Source organism: Drosophila novamexicana, unplaced genomic scaffold, assembly GCF_003285875.2.
Source record: "Drosophila novamexicana strain 15010-1031.04,08,12 unplaced genomic scaffold, DnovRS2.1 tig00000877-arrow-arrow-pilon, whole genome shotgun sequence".
Lineage (NCBI taxonomy): Eukaryota > Metazoa > Arthropoda > Insecta > Diptera > Drosophilidae > Drosophila > Drosophila novamexicana.
The window spans coordinates 268,663-289,584 of NW_020824831.1; the positions used below are offsets into that span (position 1 = coordinate 268,663).

The window sequence follows — 20,922 nt, forward strand, 5'->3', positions numbered from 1 at the left end:
TCTACTACTTGTTACACACGCTGGCACAGTCACAGACAACCCCATTTTTAAGCCAATTTATAATGGGTACAGGCTATAAAATGTACATTAGAATCAGAACAATGGAAAATCAGATGCTCTCGACTAAAATACCTTTTTTTTTGAGAAATAACATTTGAAATATATATGCATAGTGGGACTATCAAGTGAGGTGGCCTAGTATTTGACATATTAAAATAAATGAGTATGCGGAGGGTTGTCTGTGGGCGTGGCAAAAAAGATTTAACATTTGAGCCCACGAGCTGTTATCGAAACCTGTTTTGATACCGGGAAACTCCGCCTGGACTTCGATGGGAGCAAGGTATAGAAACAGCATTAATGCAAGTTGCCTTTTGATGTCCACTCTGCATTCGTCTGCGGTTTGAGTTTCTTTGAGTTTTGGTTAATCAGCTTAATTACTTTTTTTGATTAACGTTCTGGCATTCAGCTAAAAAGCAGACAAAAGCACATGGAAATGCACTAATGAAATATTTGAGCATATGAAGTGCATGGGAACGAGAATTCAATCAAGATGAACAACAATTATTGAGCTACATGATGTGGACCATGCACACAGCTGGACGTTTATCAGTTTGTCGGAAGTTGCTGTCAGAAGCTGTTGGTAACAGCTGTCAGTTGGCCCGCTTAAAGCGGGTGTTGGCCAGTCTAGTGAGCAGTTGCCGCTGGCAGTACAGTTGAGCCTGGCACATCCTTAACAGCCGTGGCATGCATTATTTATTAAAGGGGCTGCTAAGCAACGGCAAGCGTTAAACGACAAAGGACACAGGACAAAAGAAAAGCGACATACGAGTAAAAATGGGCGCTGCACTTGCAGCCCATTGAGTGGCTTTTGCCTACTTTGTTTTTGCCCCCCGTCCTTCTGACTTTTGCCGCAGCTCGAGTAGCACTTGTTACGCGCATTGGTTGTTTGTCAGCAAAGGGCGGGGGTGTGGCTTGCGGAAGTGGCAGGCAGTCAAGACTGCCGGCACCCCCCACTGAGCGGCTTTCTGCCTGCTGCTGTTGCTCGCTTGTAAAATGGATTAAGCTAGCTGGCATATTATGAGGAAGACCCACCCACCATGTGCAAGCAGCAGTGGAAAACTCTCGAGCTTGTATATGCTCCAAGATTAAGTCTTTCGTTAGCACAATTTAAAGCGATGCAAATCTCAACTAAACATTCTCGCAAAGACCTGGTTTTTTTCTATTATGAACAATTGCGTAGACTTTCCATCTATCCTTAAGCTCAATTTCCAAGAGCAACAGATATCCTCGGAGTTTCAGAGATACGCTGCTATATTTATATATATTGCACTAGCTCAATTTTTAATACAACCTCTCTGAGACGAGTTTACTTGCTTATTAATAAGCATTGTGAAGCTCGTAATTTATGAACATCTTTAAAGCTCTATTAACGATTTTATTTGCAATAATGAAGTCCAACTATTGATAATTATATCTTTCTTCTACTCATGCGGATGGGAACCATGGATTGACTTTCAAAATATTCAAAAATATTCTTCTACAATTTTTCTCGAACATAGAATGTTAGAGCCGCACAGGCTTTCACTTTTTAAGGGCATGGAGCCTCTTTCAGCAAATAAAAAAAAAACAACTCTAAATCTTAATAATTATCAATACTTGGGGGTTCAATCACAACTCTTCTCAGTCAAAAATGATTGATTACAAGCTGTTCTATAAATATTCGCTTATCAGATGCGGCTGTTATCCAAAATCGTACTCATTTATCATTCATCATTCATCAGAACTATGTTCGTTTAAATTTGTTTAAAATATTGAAAATTAAAAACACAATTACGATGACGTTGAAATTGTTATTGGGTTAATCTACCTCCTCCATTTCGGGTCAAGTGAGACAACTGGCATTCAAAAACGCCTTCTTTAAAATACTAAGCAAATAGGGCAAAATTGGCGTCATTATTTTTGCGAAATTTTCCAATTTTCTTTTCCTTTTCAATTATATTTCATAAAGCCTACAAATATGAAATAATATATTCATATAGACCAGCACTAACTAATCCCGTATCTTAACCAAGATTTTGAAAAATATGAAGACGTTTCAAAGACGAATTCAAAGATTTTTTGGTAAAGTTTTAAGTCTTGCTTCAATTCAATTTGCTTCAAAACTTATTTTCAAAGCTGTACATAAGAACTTAATGAATACGTGTTTCAGCGATATAGGAAATTTCACCCGCAACAGTAATTAATTGGTGGAAAACGATTGTATGACAGTTTTTTGTTTACCTTTCGAAAGGTTTCAAACTCATAATCAAAATCTTTGAGAGTATTTATTTTATACGTGCCACGGCAAGGCTGGACAATACCCGCTAGAACTATATAAGAAAACGAGCAGCAGACACGAGTACACATTCGTTGGTTTATTTTTTCTTTATTTATTTTATTTAAATATATTCTTTTGATTTGGCAAGCTCAGCTCTTGCTTTGGATTTGTCGCTTTCTATTTTTGTGGTCGTGTGCCTAAAAGCATGCAAATATTTTGTGCTCTCGATAAACGCATTACGAGCGTCTTAGCCTGAACACTTAACAAGCTGGCAGCTGGCGAGGATTGTGTCTCAAAAGCCGATTAAAGTTTAAGTTCATTTATGCAGAAATTGCGCGAACCACAGAAATATGAGCACAAATACAGGACTCGAGTGAAGGCACTCGAGTAGCACAAATGTTGTGCCCATTCGGAATGGATGCAAAGGTAGGGAGAGTGTATGGCGCTGTAGAGGGAAGAGGGAGGATTTATCGTCGCGTTCCTAATTACTGGCAAGCGTGTTCTTTGTCTTGGCCTAGAGCTGCAGCTGCGGCTTGGGTGCATATGTGACCCACTTCCGGGCCACAAAGGGACTTAAATTGCAAGGAAGACGACGACAACCTCGACTGGCGTGTCACATAAATAGGCTTCAGTCGACGAGGTGTGAATGTGGCTGATATGTCAGGCTGCTTGGAGGGCTGCGGGGGGTGGCTTAGGGTTGTCATGACATTTGTTGCTGGGCTGCGTCTGGTTTCATTATGCAGCTCCAAAGTTGGCCTTATTTCACCTCCCTTTTACATCTTGGCTTATTTTTAGCATAATAAATTTTATATGCAAATATTTATGTAGTGGTCACACACACGCAGACGGTGCGGGTGTGTGTGCGTGTGTGTGTTTGTTGTGCGATACAGCCAGTGATATTTTAGACTGTGCTATACACAAACACACACACGCACACAAGCAGTCGAGTGGCGTTCGTGTTGCCATAATGCATTAGAAGCGGCAAAAGGACTTTAAGCCGCACACACATGCACAACCTGTGTGTGTGTGAGAATTTCTGTGTTTGGCAGCGCGTGGGGACAACAAGTAGCTCATAACACAAAAACAGCACAGCTGCAGCCAACAACAAGACCAACGCCAGCTGCCTGGCCCAAAAAACAATGCCCGGAAATGAGGTGTACACATGCACGCACACACACACACGCACGCACAGACACACACGCACATGCACACACATACGGCTGCAACATGACGTCGGCATGTTTTTGCATTCTATACTCGCATTCGCTTTCAGTTCACGCTGCGGCACGTAGGCTTTTGGGTTCAGGTGCAACTTGTTGTACGTTTCGGGCTGCCTACTTTTTGGAGCAGCAGCTATTTTATGCCATTTGCACCTTGCAGCAGGACAACCGAGCAGCCGGGCAACCTGCAACCCGTCAGGCTTTGGACTCAAATTAGCCCGGCAATAATATTATGCCAACAGAATTTGTTAACGCCATTTGTAGGTTTTGTGCCGTGTGTTTTATTTTGATATTTTCAACTTGTTCGACCAACTTTTCAATTTTAACTGCCAGAGTTTTAGTTTGTGTGTGCCAGATGTGTGTGTGCGTGTATGTTATGCAAATATTACACCTGCCTGATATCTAGCCTGTCCATTGTCAATGCTGACATCCCAAATACACCCCTGTCAAATTTTCCATTTAAAGTTATGCCTGGCCCTCTGTGCCCTTGCCCAACAGTTGGTACGCCACCCGACTACTCAGCGCATCATACAAGATTTCAGCATGCAAACTTTTCCTTTTCCTTGCCTGCGTCTGGCCCTAGCTAAGCTAGGCTCTCACTTAAATGTCTACACGCCTGTTGCGGAGCATGGCACAAACAAGTTGAGCTATCCACTAAAGATTTTGTGTACATAAAGGAAAGTAAGTTTTCATCTCGCACTGCCTGATTGTCAGACTTTGCGCCTCTCAACACGAATGCTATAGAAATTGTAGTTAATATAAAGAAACAGAGGTGGATTCTGTCGAGCTCTCTACAGTTTTGCCTCAGCTACAGAAAATAAAAAACCTAAATACTTTATGTATGAGTAGCAATCTCTTTGTATCGCCGTATCTCTTTGCTGGTCGTGATGTAATAATTGAGTAAAACCATACGTCAGCTTACCTAGATTGAGTGTAAGGTTAAGGCAAATATATAAAAATGAACAACTTAAATTAAATCATATTTATAATAATAATATTATTAATAATAATAATAATAATAATAATAATAATAATAATAATAATAATAATAATAATAATAATAATAATAATAATAATAATAAAAATAATAATAATAATAATAATAGCAGTAAATTGAGTAAGCGATAAGACGAAAGAAAATTAATCTATATCTACTATTTTAGAGCTTCATGTTAAATTTGGTGACTCCAGCTCTTAAAACTTAAGATTTGTTGAAAAACATAATTTTGATATCGAATTTTGTACATGCATATATTACACACATGTGCCAAAGACCATTATACCCTCTTACCCATTCACAACGCATTGCTTAAAGGGTAAAAAAAATATGTAGTATGCGCGTTCCTCAGATTAAAAAGGGCCGTCATCTACATTTATATGTTCATATAGACTTTATTTATATGTAGTTGTTATTTGAAAAATGTTTACAAAATAATCAAATATACATATTACATATACATATGAGTACGTATCTAGTCACATATACATTGAATGCAAAAAATTTTTCGTTTTTTTTTATTTTTTTTTGGTTTTTGTAGTTGTTGTGGGTTACATTAACTCATCGCACATAACTGAAGATCTGTGGATTTAGGATCTATAAGTCGAACAGAAAAATTGTACACAATTTTTTTTGTCGTTTTGTTCTTGGTTTTTTCTTTAACTCAATACAATTATTTAAGTAAATGTATATAAATAAATATATATATATAAATTTATATATATATATTAAATTACACATACAAACACACATTTACATATACATACTAGAAGATCATTATATCAATATTGGACTCTAAGCAATTGGAGTGGGTGGGAATGGGGGCGGGATGGGGTACCGGGGGTAAGGTGGGGCGTGGGCAGTTTCATTTAAACGAAATCGCATACATATATATTTTATTTAATGGCGAAAAGTGTCTTTGTTTGAATATTTTAATGTCATTTATTTGTATATAGTATACTATATACCAAATATACATTTATATGCATATGTATGTGTGACGCACTATTTTAATAAGTATAATTATAAATACGTTCGCCTTGCCGTTTCTGCATTTGGCCATGAGTTTGAATTAAACATATAATTTTTTAATACCATTTTAGGATTTTCTTTTTCTTTTCTGTTTCCGTTTGTTGTTTTAATTTTTTTGTATTTTTTTTGTGTTTTCTGTGCAGCCGTTCGCTCGGGCAAATGACTGTTATTAATTAAAAGCTGTTTTGAGTAAATTGTTTATTTAGTTTTATTTATAAATAGACTTTCGTGTTTACATATAATTTTCTGTTTTTTTTTATGATATTTATTTTAAGCAACAGCTGCTTTAAATTTATCATGATTTGTATTCTTATGATGTACTTACTGCATTTGACTAGATGAAATATTTTGCCTAGCATTGAAAATTTTCTAAAAATTATAATACAGGGTGCTGCGAACAAACGGTGCCTTTTGCAACATTTTGTGTGTGCGATTTATATATGTATATATATATATAGTATTTATATAAGGGGAATTATCTTGGTGCAGCTTATATACAAAAGAAAACAATGTTAGAAAATTGGAAGAAAAACAACCTGGGCCGCACCCTGTTTACTGTGCTCAAGTCGAATGCGTTACGGAATAAATTTGCTAATATATATTTATTTGTATAATTAATATTTGTATATGTATCCATAAGATGCAGCACTTTGCCGCTGCTCAATTGGATTGCTACTTGGCCTTTTAAGCTGCTCTGCTCGATATCAATTCTAATTATTTACACTTATGCAATACAAAGCATTAATTTATAGACTATGTATGTTTGTGTATTTATGTGTGTGTGTGTGTACGTGTATTTATGTAATTTACATGTAGAAATCAAAGCTTATTAATTTATCTGCTGTTATTTATGCTACTTAATTCTACAGACATCAAAATAGCAAAAAGCTAGAAAAAACAGCGACTTGCTTTATCATATTGGAATTGAAATACAAACTTATTGGTATTCCATCTTAATATGCGCAAATAAATACACATTCATTTCGCTTTTTATACTTTTATTTGTATGCATTTTGTTTGAATACGAATAATTGGCTAAGCACTGGCATGTTAATTTAATTAACACATACAATTTACTAAATGCTAGATACAAGATACTTGATACTAGATACAAGATACGCACACACTCAAGCAATGCTATTATTTTAAACACAACTATTTGTGTGTGTCTGTGTGTTGTTGTGTATGTGTGTGGCTGTGTGGGTGTGTATCATTTTGTTGTTCTGTATCTTTATATCATAATTCATTTAGCTTCCTAACGCTTTTTCTTTCTCTCATTTGCTTCTTTAGTGCAGTTTTTTGCCTACACCTAAAAGTATGCAATAAAATCTATGTACACTGGAGTTTCGAGTGTTGAAATGTTGAGATATTTTATGTATCCATGTATTTAAGTGTGTATGTGTATGTGTTTGTGAGTGTGAGCGTATGCATATGTTGTATGCACCGTTGCTTACGCTATTACATTGATTGTATCGTAGTATATGTATATATACTTGTATGGTTCCATTTCTTGCCTTTAGTTATTACTTTGTTTTTCGTTTAATGTTTGAAATGTTCTGAGAATTTTCAAAATTGAGAGTTGAGTTGAGTTGAGTTTGAGAAAATGTTGCATGTCTTAAACTAGTTACAACTAGAGCTGTTTTTTTACTTCCTTTCTTTTTTCTTCAATCTGGCACAATTACTGCCGGTTCGGTTGCCGTTAAGTAAGTATTCCAAAACAAACCAAAAACTCGTTCAATTTGTGTATGCTATTGGCGGTGAAATTCGTTACTTAAGTCCAATTAAAACTAACGCGATGGGTCTAAGCCATGATTAGTTTAAGCATTAGCGTAACGCCGCTCAGTGTAACCAGACTCAGTTTCTGTCGATTGACCGCACCGCTGCCATAGAAGGTAACACTCAGATCCCGCATCTCGTTATCTGCAATTGAAAATGTTCGTAAATCACATAAATCGATTTGCATTTAATTGCTGCCCTCGTTTATAGTTTGAGCGTATACAAAAATAGATTTCAATAAGTCCATGGACAAAGCAAATTCAATCATTACTTCGTATATGCAGTTATCTCTATCAAATTGTACGCATGGTGGTATATATATTTTCAATATTGCAGCTATAAAAGAAATGGCATGACTCATGCAGGTTGCAACATTTCAAATGTAGCCAATGGGCTTTTAAAAATAATGCAAACACGTACAAAACACACGAACACGCACACAAGCACATGTGCAACGAAATATTCATGTTATCCTTTTAAAGCGCTTTTTTTTATTATTTTTTATACATTTTTTTTTACTGTCAAAGCCTTGCAAATTGAACAGAAAAAATGAATTAAATTGTTGCCACAAAATGCTTGGTAAACGGCATTCACACACACACTCATATATGCATATATATAAATATATTTGCTATTTCATTGAGACTTTTATATATTTATTTACTTTTTAGAAGCTGTAGGCTTATCGCAAATATTGAGTTTTTTATAACGAGAATGTATATCAAACAAAAAACATGCAGATATAAACATGCAAATCAGAAAAACAGAGAGAAAGAGCGAGCGCAAGTTAGAGCAAAAGTTAAGCAGAGAGAGAGAGAGAGAGAGAGAGAGAGAGAGAGAGAGAAAGAATGAGAGAGAAATCGTTAAGTAGTGATAGGCAAGGCGAAAACTAACCTGACTGACCGTGATTTAAGAATGTGGACAAATCGACAAGCACATCTGCAATTGACATGTGTGTGAGATCAGTCATATTTGAAAAGTAGAACGATAGTTGCGATAGTAGCGATAGTTGGGCTTGTCCAAGAAATCAAAAATAACAAAAATAAAAAGCGAAAGTGAGCGGACTTTAAAATCAAATCCATGGCTGCACATAAATCATTAACGCCTTTGACTGCATTGGACAGTCTGGAAAAAAAGAAGTTTACTTTGCCCACTCAGGCGCGATTGCATGAAAGGAGCCAAGGACAGTGGGACGGTGGGATGGCGGGAAAGTAGACTGTAAGGACAGCTGGAAGGGTTGGCGGGGTCGTTTGCAGCTCATTTTGTTTGAGCCGCCAATTAAAATGGCAAACGTGCGACATCTGTCAATAATGACAAATGAACATTTCGCCATTAAAGCCAGGCCCAGAATCATCTCTGATTCCTCCGTCGGCTAGGCTTCAGCTTTGATGGCAATTGCAATTGCTGGCGTATTGGCTGCTCAGCCGCGCAGAAGTGAAAGAAACCAAGCGATAAAGTCGAGCGCAGGCAGCGCACAGCAGGAGGCTGGCCAGGTTAAATGAATGCGCTCAATAGCCAAGGCAACGCTGAGCCATGCCCATTCCGACTGCTGGTTTATAATGAAACTCCGAGCCGGTTCAGCTCCAGTTGGCAGCCAATGCACAGTGGGCATTAAACAAGGTACTGCAGGCAAAAAGTCACTCAGTGGTTTAAGACATGAATGTAAATTCCTTTCTTCGTCAAAAAAAAAATTCACATTGGTTCTGTTTAAGGTGACCTTGCCTTCGATTCGGGTTGGTTCGGATATATGTTTCGGTTTGGACTTCCATTTGCTTCATTTTGTGAAAGGTTCGCTTAATATTGAGTTCAGTTTCGAGCCGGTTCAGCCGAAAGCTACATTACAGCCTAAGAGGGCTAAGGGCCTTAAGAACCTAAAGGCTCAAAGATGCGGAGGGTAGGAACCGGTTCAATTGTAGTGGGAACATACGCAAGTGTAGCGCGATTGAGTTATTCAAACTGGTTCGGATTGAAACTAGATTGCAGCCTCAGCAACCTGAGCAGCCTCTGAAACAAAATTGAAATAAAGGCAAATATTTCAATTTGTCCCATAGTGTATGTATGAGTATGTATAAGTGTGTCTGTGTGCGTGCTTATAGCAAAACTGTTACACGACAGCTGTCAAATAGAGCTATCTCTGGGATGGGCGCTCAAAACTTATTCATATTTGATGTGCCTCGTCGGTCGTCGGGCCCGACCGGTTCGACATTATCTAAAACATACAAATCTCATGCAGCAGCTACAACGAATTGAATGTGGCTGTCAGAAGCGTCCCTAGCATCGAGCGGCAGTGTGAAGCCGGGCAGCAGGAGTCTGGCCTTAGCACCGGCAGCCACTGACATCCTTGACGTGTTCTCATTTGCTGCGGCGCACATGTTCAAGTCATTTGCTGACACTTTTAATAGACACCCAACAACGGACAGTGTGCCGGACAGCGGATGTTGCAAGCTGTCTGTGTATGTGCGGCATGTTGCATGTTGCACATGTGCTAGCTAACAGGACAGCTAATCTATTGAGGCATCTGTGCTGCCAGCGCCTCAAAACATGACACGTTCAATTTAGAAATGCTGTTGCACATTGCTGTAAATTCAACTGTGCCACGCCCTGAATTCATTGCTACCCCCTCCCATGTAGTGGCAGCCACATAAAGCGACTTGGAAAAATGGGCAACACATCGAATTACCATATAAATTCGCATACCCTATACATAAACTATGGGCAAATTGTCAATTGCGGCGCCAGCGAAATGCTAACAATTTTTGTAATGAAAACAGACACACGTGAGTGTGCATGTGTGTGTGTGTGTGTGTCCAGTGGAGCTAATGTGGCCGCTGCTGCTGGTTCTGTCACTGCCATCGACTGTCATTGCGTCTTTTATTGCCTGCGGTTTGGTGGCACAAAACCATAACGTCACTTGTGATTTCCAGTTTTGCGTTGCACGTTGCACGTTGCAGGTTTCGCGATTCGCTAAACAAGCGTCACTGGACGCCCCACGTTGCAACGTTGCATTCACCGCACTGGCCGCATTTCAGCACCTGCCCCAGCATCGGTTCGCTTGGGTTGTGAAATAGGTTTTTGTGCTCGAACTGCTCCACCCGGCGCCGGACGAATGCACTATTCACGTAATAGCGTTGCGGTCCGGCGACAAATACACACATACACACACCCATATTTACAGTTGTATGCTGATAGGAGCATCAGCTAAATCCGATTTTTAAGCGCTCACAATTTTTTTATTTTACGATTTGTTTCTGTTTTTTCGAGAGGTGGTTGTACTGATGGCGAAAGAGGGAGGAGGGGGCTGGTCGTGTAGGTAAGTGAGTGCGCGGCTACGCATTTGCGTTTGCCGCAGCAACAACAACAACAGCAACAAGGAGCTTACTACATGATCTGTGAGGAAGAATTGCCCAAAGCGGGTATCCGGCTACACTTGAAGAAAACATTGGGTTGTTTTCAGCTTCAATTAGGATTTGAATTTAAATTCACTGGCAAATAAATGGCAATCTAGAATCTGACTGATCGATCTAAATAATATACATTAGTTGATGTACTTAAGTGAATCGTAAGGTGTCCCTTTTGAGGAATTCCACCCTCGAATGTCGCCTCTCCGTGCTGGGACATGGGGTTCAATGCCACCAGGTCAAACTTTTTTCCAAGTAATTCATTTCTAAGCAATTTAATAAAGTGTTTTCGCTAAATTCACTCCGCGTGAGTGAAATTTGGACAACTAACGAATTTTTAAATAATTTTATGAAATTCATTTCATACTTTTCGTGAAATCTACGCCTTCAAGTTACCCACGATTAACATCAAATTAACTTGTAGGTTGCTGTGCAATAAATATAAAGGCTGATATTTCGATTCAAAAATATTTTGATATTTATCCTACACTTAGCCAAGTTCAGTTGATTTTTGTAGTCATTATACCCTACTTATTGAAAATGTGCTAAAAGGTATTATGTATTTGTGCAAATAAGTATACATATTCTTGATCAGCATCAATAGCCGATTCGATCTATCCATGTACGTCTGTCTGTCCGTCTGTCCGTTCGTATGTATGAACGAAAAGATCTCAAAACCTGTAAGATCTAGAGACTTGAAATTTTATCTGTAGGTGCTCCTGGCGCCTGTGCAGATCGAGTTTGTTCCCGATATTCGATAACATGCCCCATTTCCAAGTAATCGATTAAAATCGATATCGAATTCATGTTTTTTGAGCTCTTTTGGTAAATAATAAGAGCTAGAGTCACCAAACTTGACATGTATATTCTAGCATATATATCAAGTATCTTTCATTTCATAGCTATCACCACCTCCCCAGTACCACTACAAAGTTATAAATCAAGTTAAATTAACTAATTTATGCTGCCCATCAATATAAGCGTCAACTGACTTTTTGAGAATATACAATTATCTATGGTACAATAAAATATACTGCTGAAAATTGCATTAAGATGGGTTAAGAAACACACAAAAGTTATGTGTTTTGACTGCACACGTGTTATCAGCAGCAAGCACAAATAGTAAGAATTTCCATTCTATCAACAGCATTGCAATTGCAATACTATTGTTTTTTGTGCTGCTATAGTTATTCGTTTTTTTCTCAATACGATTTAATTCTTGGTGTAGCTGTTGAGTAAGAGCGGTGGCAAGTGGTGCGGTCTGTCGCGAGTTCGAGCCCTAGATTTGCTTACATTGCGGCCACTCACAAACTCAAATGTACCCGAATTTAGCTCGAATAGTTTCTGCAATTGTTTGTGGTTCGGCGATTGCCCGCGTTTTTTGGGGCGCTGCTATATGTGGATTTCCAGTGTATTGTGGCAGGCAGCTAGTTGGCAATTGTTGCTGTAATTTTTTACTTGTGGCAGCAGCAGAATTCTAGTTGACTTGCGGTCAAGCTGGAGCGAGGATGTGAGCTTGCGGCCATTTAAAGCCGAGCTTAAAGCTTGTCCCAGCTGTGTATGCGCGCGCGTGCTTGTGCGTCTGTTTGTCTGGGTGTGTGCGTGTGTGTTTGTGATACTTATAATAATGCAGTTTCATCTATTTTGTATATTCGCACAGCACTTGCGGCAAACTTCAGCAACAGCATTGCGTCGCCCCTCGACCCTGTCTTTCCACACACTCACCTCTCCCGCTCTTGTAGCATTGTGGAAGCAGCATTTTACATAAGCATAACATTCACGTTGAGCATTCGCATTACACAACTTGCAACGGCGCGTGTATATACAAAATATATTTTATATATGTACATTTTTATATAGTTTTTTGTTTTTTTTTTGCTCTGGCCTGTGCTTATTACGCTGTGTGTGTGTGTGTGTGTGTGTGCGCGCCTTGGCAAACTTTGCAACTTATATGCAAGCTGAAAAAAAAGACGTTGTAGCTGCAGTTGTTTGGGACCTTTGCTAAAGCATTCCCAGCGGCAACACAAAAGCTTCCAACGCACACACACACACACACACAGGCAAAAGCAATATGATAGAGCGGGGTTGTAGGGGGTAGGGAAGGGGGGTTTGACAGTGGAGTAACAGAGATAGAAAGACATTGGACAAGTAAATTGAAAGTTTGAGCTGCGCTGAGCAGACGACAGTCGCGTCCTCATCCTAGTGTAAGGGTCCACTTTGTCATCCTTTGAATGCGTCACCCTGTTGCTGATGTTGTTGTTGTTGTTGGTGCTGTTGTTGTTATTGTTGTTGCTGTAGCTGGTATTGCTATTGCCATTGCTTTAGCTATTGCTGACTGGTCCTCAGTTGGCAGTTTCAGCAAGTTTTACGCAACTTTCAACGAGTCTTTCATTTTTGGATATTTCTTCTGGTATTCGCTAGCTGCTTGGCACCACCCCCACCCGCCCATCGCTTGTCTACACACTGACACACACAGGCGCACACAACACTCGTTGCCTTACTTTATGTTGTAATTTTATTTAACTTCGCTTTTTTCTTTTGCCTTCTCTCTATTATTTTTTTTTTGCTTTATGTCGAGTATTTTTTCGCGTGCACAAAATGCATTATTTTTTATGTCTCCATGTGCTGTTAGGAGTGTTGACCCCACTCCAATACACAGCCCAGTCTGACCCTCAGTCACACACACGCACAGAGGAAAAGCTAAGCCAGGCTAAGCGTGAGTATCTAACGTTAACTACGTGTATGTATGTGTGTGTGTGTGTGTATAAATAGTTGCATACCTCAGTCGACTCAATTGCTGTATCTCTTATGCGCTACGCAGCGAAATGATGACAGCAACAACAACAATAATAACAACAACAGCAACAACAACAGTTATAGCCATGAAAATAGTCCAGCTCGGCGAGTACATTAAAAAAGTGTGATAAAAATTAAATGCCCTTAAAGGGCGTGCTGAATGCTGCCAACGTGTCTGCGAAAAATCGAACTGAATATGCCCTATGGGCTCCCATAATAGTCATAGTTATATATATGCTTGCGTTCTCAATCGGCCTCGAAGGACATCAATTGACACATTTCAAAATGTTGTACACTTAAATACATTACATTATGCTGAGGGATATCGAGATATTTTCTGTTAATTCAGTTAGCCAACTATGCTGATTTAAAACATTGAAAAGCAAATATTGAAAATAAAACTCACACAGAACTATATTTTAAATAAAAGTTAAATAATAATATTATATGGATTATATGTATCACAAATGGTATTTGTCCTAAATATAAGGTAAATGTGTTTTTATTCCGGGGTTAAACAGGCAAAGGTTCAAATCAGCTGGCAGGCCCGATCTATAGGCTTTAAATTTAATAATTTTTTTTTTGCCAAGAGCTTGTGTTTTTAGATAAAAGTTTAAAGTGTTCCCAATTTAATTTTGTGTTAGATGGATATTCGGATTACTTTTGAAAACATTTCACTACTTCATATACAAACAGGGAATAAAATAATATTAAATAAAAATAAAATATCTATTAATATAATTATAGTAAAAGCTAACTTTTACAGGACAGAAAAATTTCTAATCAGCGATAGTTTTAAATGGCTCCCTTCTTGTAAATATCTAAAACCCACATCTTATACAACTATTTACCGAAGCTCGCTTCATTCGACTGGATAAAATTCGTTAGCATTTGAAAAATTGTTTTAAATATGCCACTTTTATCAAGAATTATCGCCCACAGCCATGTAGCCATATAATCTGAACACTATCTGTCGCGCGTGCAATATATATATATCCAAGCTTTAAGATTTCCTAGGACAGAGCACAAAATTGCTCTTCTCCAATTTGGGATCAAGTATGAAAATGTGAAAATTCTCTTATTCCCCTCTCGTTTGACTTGTTGCTGTCAATTGACTTAGCCTAAGTGTTGACCTGTAGCACCGCAATTCTATTTTGGCTTGCAAAAATGTAATTCGCAATTGCTTCACTCCCAACGAGTATTCATACACACACTCACACACACACACACACTCACACATGCACGTACACACTCTAGCATAGATAGTATGTAAATATGTTTGTGACTCCACACGAGCGCATATGTGTGCGTTGATTGTTGTTGTTGTTTTTTTTTTTGTGTTGTGTCTGCAACGGCACTCAATTGGCGTTTTCTTTTAGTGGCATGGCCAGCCAAAGTGCCACGAGTTGGGGCAGCAGTAGCAGCACCAGGAGCAGTAAAAACGGGAGCAATTGCTGCTGCTGTGGCCCTTAGCTGCTGTTGTCCAAGCTGGTCGACTTGCAGAGCACGTCGTCCAGGTAAATGAACTGCTAATATCTGTTTGTGTGTGCGTGTAAGTGTGTGTGAGTGTGTGTTGTGCGCGCGTGCAAGTCCTTGCTACAGTTGGCTCGAGTGTGCTTGTTGTGCTTAGCTGTCGTTGTTGTCGGCAATGGTTGCCATTGTTGTTGACATTGTGGTCATAACCGCTCTGCCAGTGGTTGTTGTTGCGGTTGTTGCTGTAGTTATGACACTCTGGGCTCATTAGTTGGCGCTTGCCACGATTGCCAGGTGGCAGGCGTTGCTGCTGCTGTGGCAGTTGCTGCTGCTGTTGCCGTTGCTGCATTGCATGTCCTGCCGCTAATTGCGTAAATTGTTTACGTTTCGAAAATATAATGAAGTCATTTCCATTAGCACAATGCACGCCAATGACTTGCCACAAAACGCTGCGTTGCAATGCAGCAGTTGCGAGAACTATGCGCCTTACAATAGCGCGTAATGAAGTCGTTTGCAGTTGGTTGTCTGTGTATGTGCGCACCTGTCAAAAGCAAAAGACGTTTTGCACAAGTGACATCGATACTGCAGCTGTGTGTGTGTGTGTGTCGGGTTGAGTGTGTGGCATGCACGTTTTACTTGATTTAATTTCACCGTATCGCTTTGTCCTCCCTCTCTGGCAGTCTCTGACTCGCTTCTCGCGTCGCTCCTCTTTCCCTCTCTTTCTCTCTCTCTCTCTCTCTATCTCTCTCTGTGTGTGTGCGTGTTTATTGCGCATTTCTCTTGGCCTGTCTGCATATTTATTCGTTTGTTTGCCAGTCGGCGGCATTGAATGCCGGGCGCTGCGTTCGCATTTGCATGCATTTCACAGTCAAAAGATGTAGCTGGTGGATTGGGGGGTAGCTGCCGCTGCTGCTGCTGCTGCTGCCAGTGGCTCCAGAGCACGGGTAAATATGCGTCATTTGCATGGGGTAAAACGGTTAGCCAAGCGCGCGCGCTACATTTTATGCGACTTGCCGCCACGCTGCCTTGCTGCCTTGCTGCCTGGCTGCTTCATGCTCTGCCAATGCGGCATTCATTGAGTATGCAATGCAACAATAGTTTTGCATATAAATGGTTTTCGTTTGCGCATTTAAATGCGATCCACCTGCATGCCACCTGCCACCTGAGTTGCTGCCTGTCTGCCCAACGCAAAACCCAATCGACGCCCCGCATCTTTGTTTATTTATTACCGCAACGACAACTCTTAAGAAATGTGTGTGTGTACGTGTGTGTGCGCGCATCCAATTAGTGCTTTGCATTGCTGTGCGCGTATGTACTGTGTGTGTGCGTGTATGTATTTATTTGATTTTTCACGCTCATTATGCAAAGTCAAACTAGCAACGTACCGGCCTTTGCAATTAGTCGATCAATTGTGGCAAAAGACTACAGTGCGTATGCTTAATATATGTGCGGAAAATTTTATTAATGAGTGTGCGCGAGAATTAATGCAGCAATTAATTGCTCATGTCTTACAACAATTTCTTTTTTTTTATGTATATTTTAATGCGTTAATTTTCAACAAATTATTTTTGTAGTTGTTGAAGAGCGGGGTGGATGTTGCGCTGATGTGTAACGCGATTTTCATGACGCAGCACTGTGATTTTTATGGATTATCATTGGAAGTAGCACTTAATACCAAATTATTATGCATGCAGTCAGCAAAAAACAAAAAATATCACAACAGAAGCTTGAAAATAACAATAAAAAAGTGTAGCATAAGCGCCAGGCGCATGCATAAGCATGCCTGTGTGTGCGTGTGTGTGTGAACAGCTTATTAAACACACACACAGAGCAGCAGGCATGCGCCAGGCTTAAAATTTGATATGCTATACATATTTATGGCATATTTATATGCTTTATGTACTATATCGAGATATATATGTATATAATGTATATAATTATAAAGCGGGCAGCACTTACCATTTGACGATGTTGAAAAGTAGAAGCTGTTAGTCAAGTCGCTCCATCCATAGCGATTGCTGTGAATGGATAAATAAATTTAACAGGCATTAATGTTGTTGCTGCTTCAGCTGCCACAATTAATTGTGCGGCACTTATATGCAACTATGCAACATGTGTGTTGCACGCTAGCGAATCAAACTGAAAAACCCTGGCACATAGCACGTAGTAAGTTTAAGGTGAGCTATCGGATCTTATATTCTAGTCAGTATCTATCTACCCTTGATTTTTTGCCGTCTCTTTGTAACTTTTCATAGTTTTCGCTTTGGAATCGGCTGAATTGGGCTACTACATAAGCTTTTGTATAAAAAACTTTTTTGTTTTTAAAGGCATCTTGACTTAACTTGGTTTACACGAGTTGTAACATCCTGTTCACATTTGCGAAAAGTCCTATATATATCATACCATATCATAATATACGTGTTTCTTGGAATTAAATTATAAAGCTTTTGTTTTTGACTTTTTTGGTTTATTTTTTCTTAGATTTTCAACCAATCTTAGCTACGTATAAAATACCCAGAAGGAAATTCAAATAAATGAAAACATCAGTGTGTTGCAAAGCAAACAAATAAACCTAAAATCTGCAATATATTTGCAAGCGTATGTTATATTGGGAAACCTAGAGATATATTTCCATGTCTTCGCTTTAGAGATTGCTTATTTAAGTTGTGCTACTTACCGGGACTGCACTGTGGCCTCATACTGCTGATCTGGATCCAGTCCGCGTACCATGTAGCTCATGCCCTGCGCATAGTGGTGTGACAGTGGAACGGCGGGCAGCACCACATCGCGCCAATCGTTGTGGCCCCAGCGCATCAGATTGCCATAGCCGCCATAGTTGGCCAAGTTGCTGCCAATGCGATGATTGTGGCTGGCAGCGCCATAAGACGAGGACGACGAGGAGGAGGATGAGGACGATGACGACGAGGATTGCGAGTCAATGGCATTGTCAACGACCTCATGTCCTTGTGGCAGCTTGCGGAAGGACAACTTGTACTCCTCGATGGGTGAATGCGAGTCGACCGCCCACGAGATGTTGTATCTACACATATTGCATCAGCAGCAGCACCAAAGAGAGAGAGAGAAAAAAAGCGTGGGTGAGATAGTTAGTTGCTGGTTGCGTGCAACAGTTGACGCCAGATTTATTTTTAAGGCGAACTCAATCAATATGTAATTGTTAAATTTGATATGAAGCCATGTTGCTGCAGTCAGGCGGGCAGCACGCAACATCAACATCAACAGCAGCAGCAGCAGCAGCAACAACAACAACAATTGCTGCGACAACAGAAACATAATCAATGCTGACAATGGCTGGGGTTAAGATACCGCACATAAAGTTGTTGTTGTTGCTGTAGTCCCTGTTGCTGCTGTTGTTGCTACACTCTCTACTTTTGTTATTGGCCCTTTGTTTGTCCTTCCCTCATAGCACAATGCGTTTCGTTCGTTCAACCGAAAAGCTAACAACATGCCACGCCCACTGCCAGACACTGGCCACACACTGCCAAATGCAGTTTTGGCCATTGGCCTCAGCTTTAAGTTGCCTACCATTTGTCTTCAGCTTTAAGCGAACGGCTCATTAACAAACGCATTTATATTTACAACAGCAGCAACAAAAACAACAATTGCCGTCAGACTTCGGCTGTATTTATGGCGGTAATCGAGAGGCGAAACTATTCAGCCAGCGTTCAAGTAAACAACTAATTACAAGCAAGCGCTTCGTCCTTGTTGTCCTTGTGCCATAACCAATACCCATTCCCCTTCGCAATCCCATTCCCCTACGCATTCACATTACAAAGGCGCTAGTTCATTGCTTTGCGATAAACTCGGCACACAATTTGAATGCTAATCAGTTGAGCGCGCGAAGGGACTTGCGAGCAGGGAGGAGGACGAGTTAAAGGCCATAAACAAGCGAACTTATCCAAATGCCAAAGCGGCTGCCATTTGTGCTTGTAACTTTGCTTGTGTTTGGCATATATTTTGGCTTCAATATGTACGTAATTTTATTTTTATACTTATATTTACTTTTTTTTCTGCGGGTTGTGTGTGTTTTCCTCTTCTTTTTTGCATGCTTATTGAGCCATATGAACTAATAACCTGAAGTCCTGAGCACAATAAAAACATAAAACGCCAATCAGAGCAACTTTTCGCATATAGCATCAAAGTAAGGCAGGCAATAAAAATGATTATGAACAATTGAAGAGGCAGCGACTGGCGCCAGGCGCCGACTGTGCTCGCCCCCTCACTGCCGTGTCTGAATCCACAGGCCAACAATTTGCCGGCCTTAATTGCCGGCAGCAGTTTCCGGCACAGGCACCAAAATGAAATCAGCGTCGTGTTGACAAACCGAATCCCATTCAGTATCTCCCCTCAAAAAAAAAAAAACCATTGCCATTCTCTCTGAGGGACCCATTGCCAATGCCAATGTTCGCATTTGTCTAGTAAAACTTTGTTATGCGCGGCGTATGCGCAACGCAATGCGGCTAGCCCATAATAGAATTACAGTAGGTGCTCTTTAAAAACAATAAATCATCATTTGCGCAGCTAATGATATTTAATATTATAATAATTTAATATTTATTTTGAACTTGAAAGCTAACATTGAAAATTGAAGATATTAAAAAAATGCTCGCAATTTCGAATTTTGGTTTTTCATTTCTAGAAAATTAAAATTTGCTTTTTGAGACGAATGCTTTTCTTTAATGAAATTGAGCACGGCCAATAATAATAATAATAATAATAATAATAATAATATTTCAAATTAGTTCAAATTTCTGGAGCCTTGGATATTTGCTTTCAAGAAACCATTTTATTTCTTACTAACATATCAATATATCTGCATGCAAGAAAACAGATCCCCTGTGCTTCTTAAAAGTAACTTTATGTATTTAATTTAAATTTTATGACTATATTTTATAACATCCAAAATTGCATAAAAAATATGTGAACATTTTCAATGCAAAAGAAAATGCTACGAAGTTGCATAAAAATGGGTTTTCTCATTTCAGAAATCTTGCATTTTTCTTAGCTAACAATTTGCGAGGAGGCACTGTAGTTTCATAAATTGGCTTTGGTATTTCATATTATGTGCAAGTTATTTGATGTGCTCGACCTTTTTTTCTTAGCATTTTCAATTTTGCACATTTCCAATGGCAATATCTGTATATATCTATATATATATATATATATATATATATATATATATATATATATATAAATGTATAAATATATATTTATGTATATTTTTTTTCTAGCTTATTGAACTTAATTCAAGTTGAATTATTGAAAGGTGCCAATGCCAATCGCTGGTAGCTTGGTGGGTCTAAAGCTATCTGAATGCTTGTCTATGCCTTTGTCAGTCGCTGTGTCTGACTGTGCCGTACTTATGTCTGTGTGTGTGTGTGTGACAGTGAGATGTGAGCTTGTTTGTCGCTTGGCTGCTTGTCTTTATAGCCAAGTGTGTGTGTGTGAGTGCGTCTGTCTGGCTCTGTATGCTTCTGATGACAGCTAATCCAATTAAAAGTTTTATTTGTTACGTATACGACACAGTTGTCCGACTTTACCCACACTTTTTGTGTCATTCAACGAAATGAATCTAATAAAGCCGCTGTCTCTGTATGCTGCACTGTCTGAAAAACTGATATTTGGTATTTTTATGTAACTCAATTTTTTCAATGTCCGTCTCGTTGGCGCACACTTAATGACCTGTAACGTATACGCCGCGTAAATCGGAGCACTATGCTCCGCTAATTAGGCGCTCAGCTTACTGCGTGGTCGATTGAACTCAATTGAACTGAAGTTAACTCAACTCAACTGAAGTCAAGCCCTCCGCAATTTTTCTAGTGTACGAGTGTGTGTGTATGTGGCACGTAGTCACGTGGACGGGCACGTGTCTGCAACGACCGACTGCCTGTCTGT

General features: G+C 39.5%; 1 protein-coding gene across 2 annotated transcripts in view; it reads right to left on the reverse strand.

Moving 5' to 3' along the window:
• Positions 1–5,541: 5,541 nt before the first annotated feature.
• The window catches only part of LOC115764915 (lachesin), an 84,505-nt gene continuing 69,124 nt past the window's right edge, over positions 5,542–20,922 (reverse strand). The window contains exons 9-12 of one of the 2 annotated variants that reach the window (XM_030708218.1): positions 17,687–18,049; positions 16,969–17,027; positions 8,237–8,281; positions 5,542–7,486 (exon numbers count right to left, since the gene is read on the reverse strand). In XM_030708218.1, the coding sequence (XP_030564078.1) occupies positions 7,368–7,486; positions 8,237–8,281; positions 16,969–17,027; positions 17,687–18,049 (586 nt within the window). In that variant the 3' untranslated portion in view covers positions 5,542–7,367. The remainder of the gene's footprint in view (positions 7,487–8,236; positions 8,282–16,968; positions 17,028–17,686; positions 18,050–20,922) is intronic. The other variant, XM_030708217.1, reaches the window with a different exon arrangement.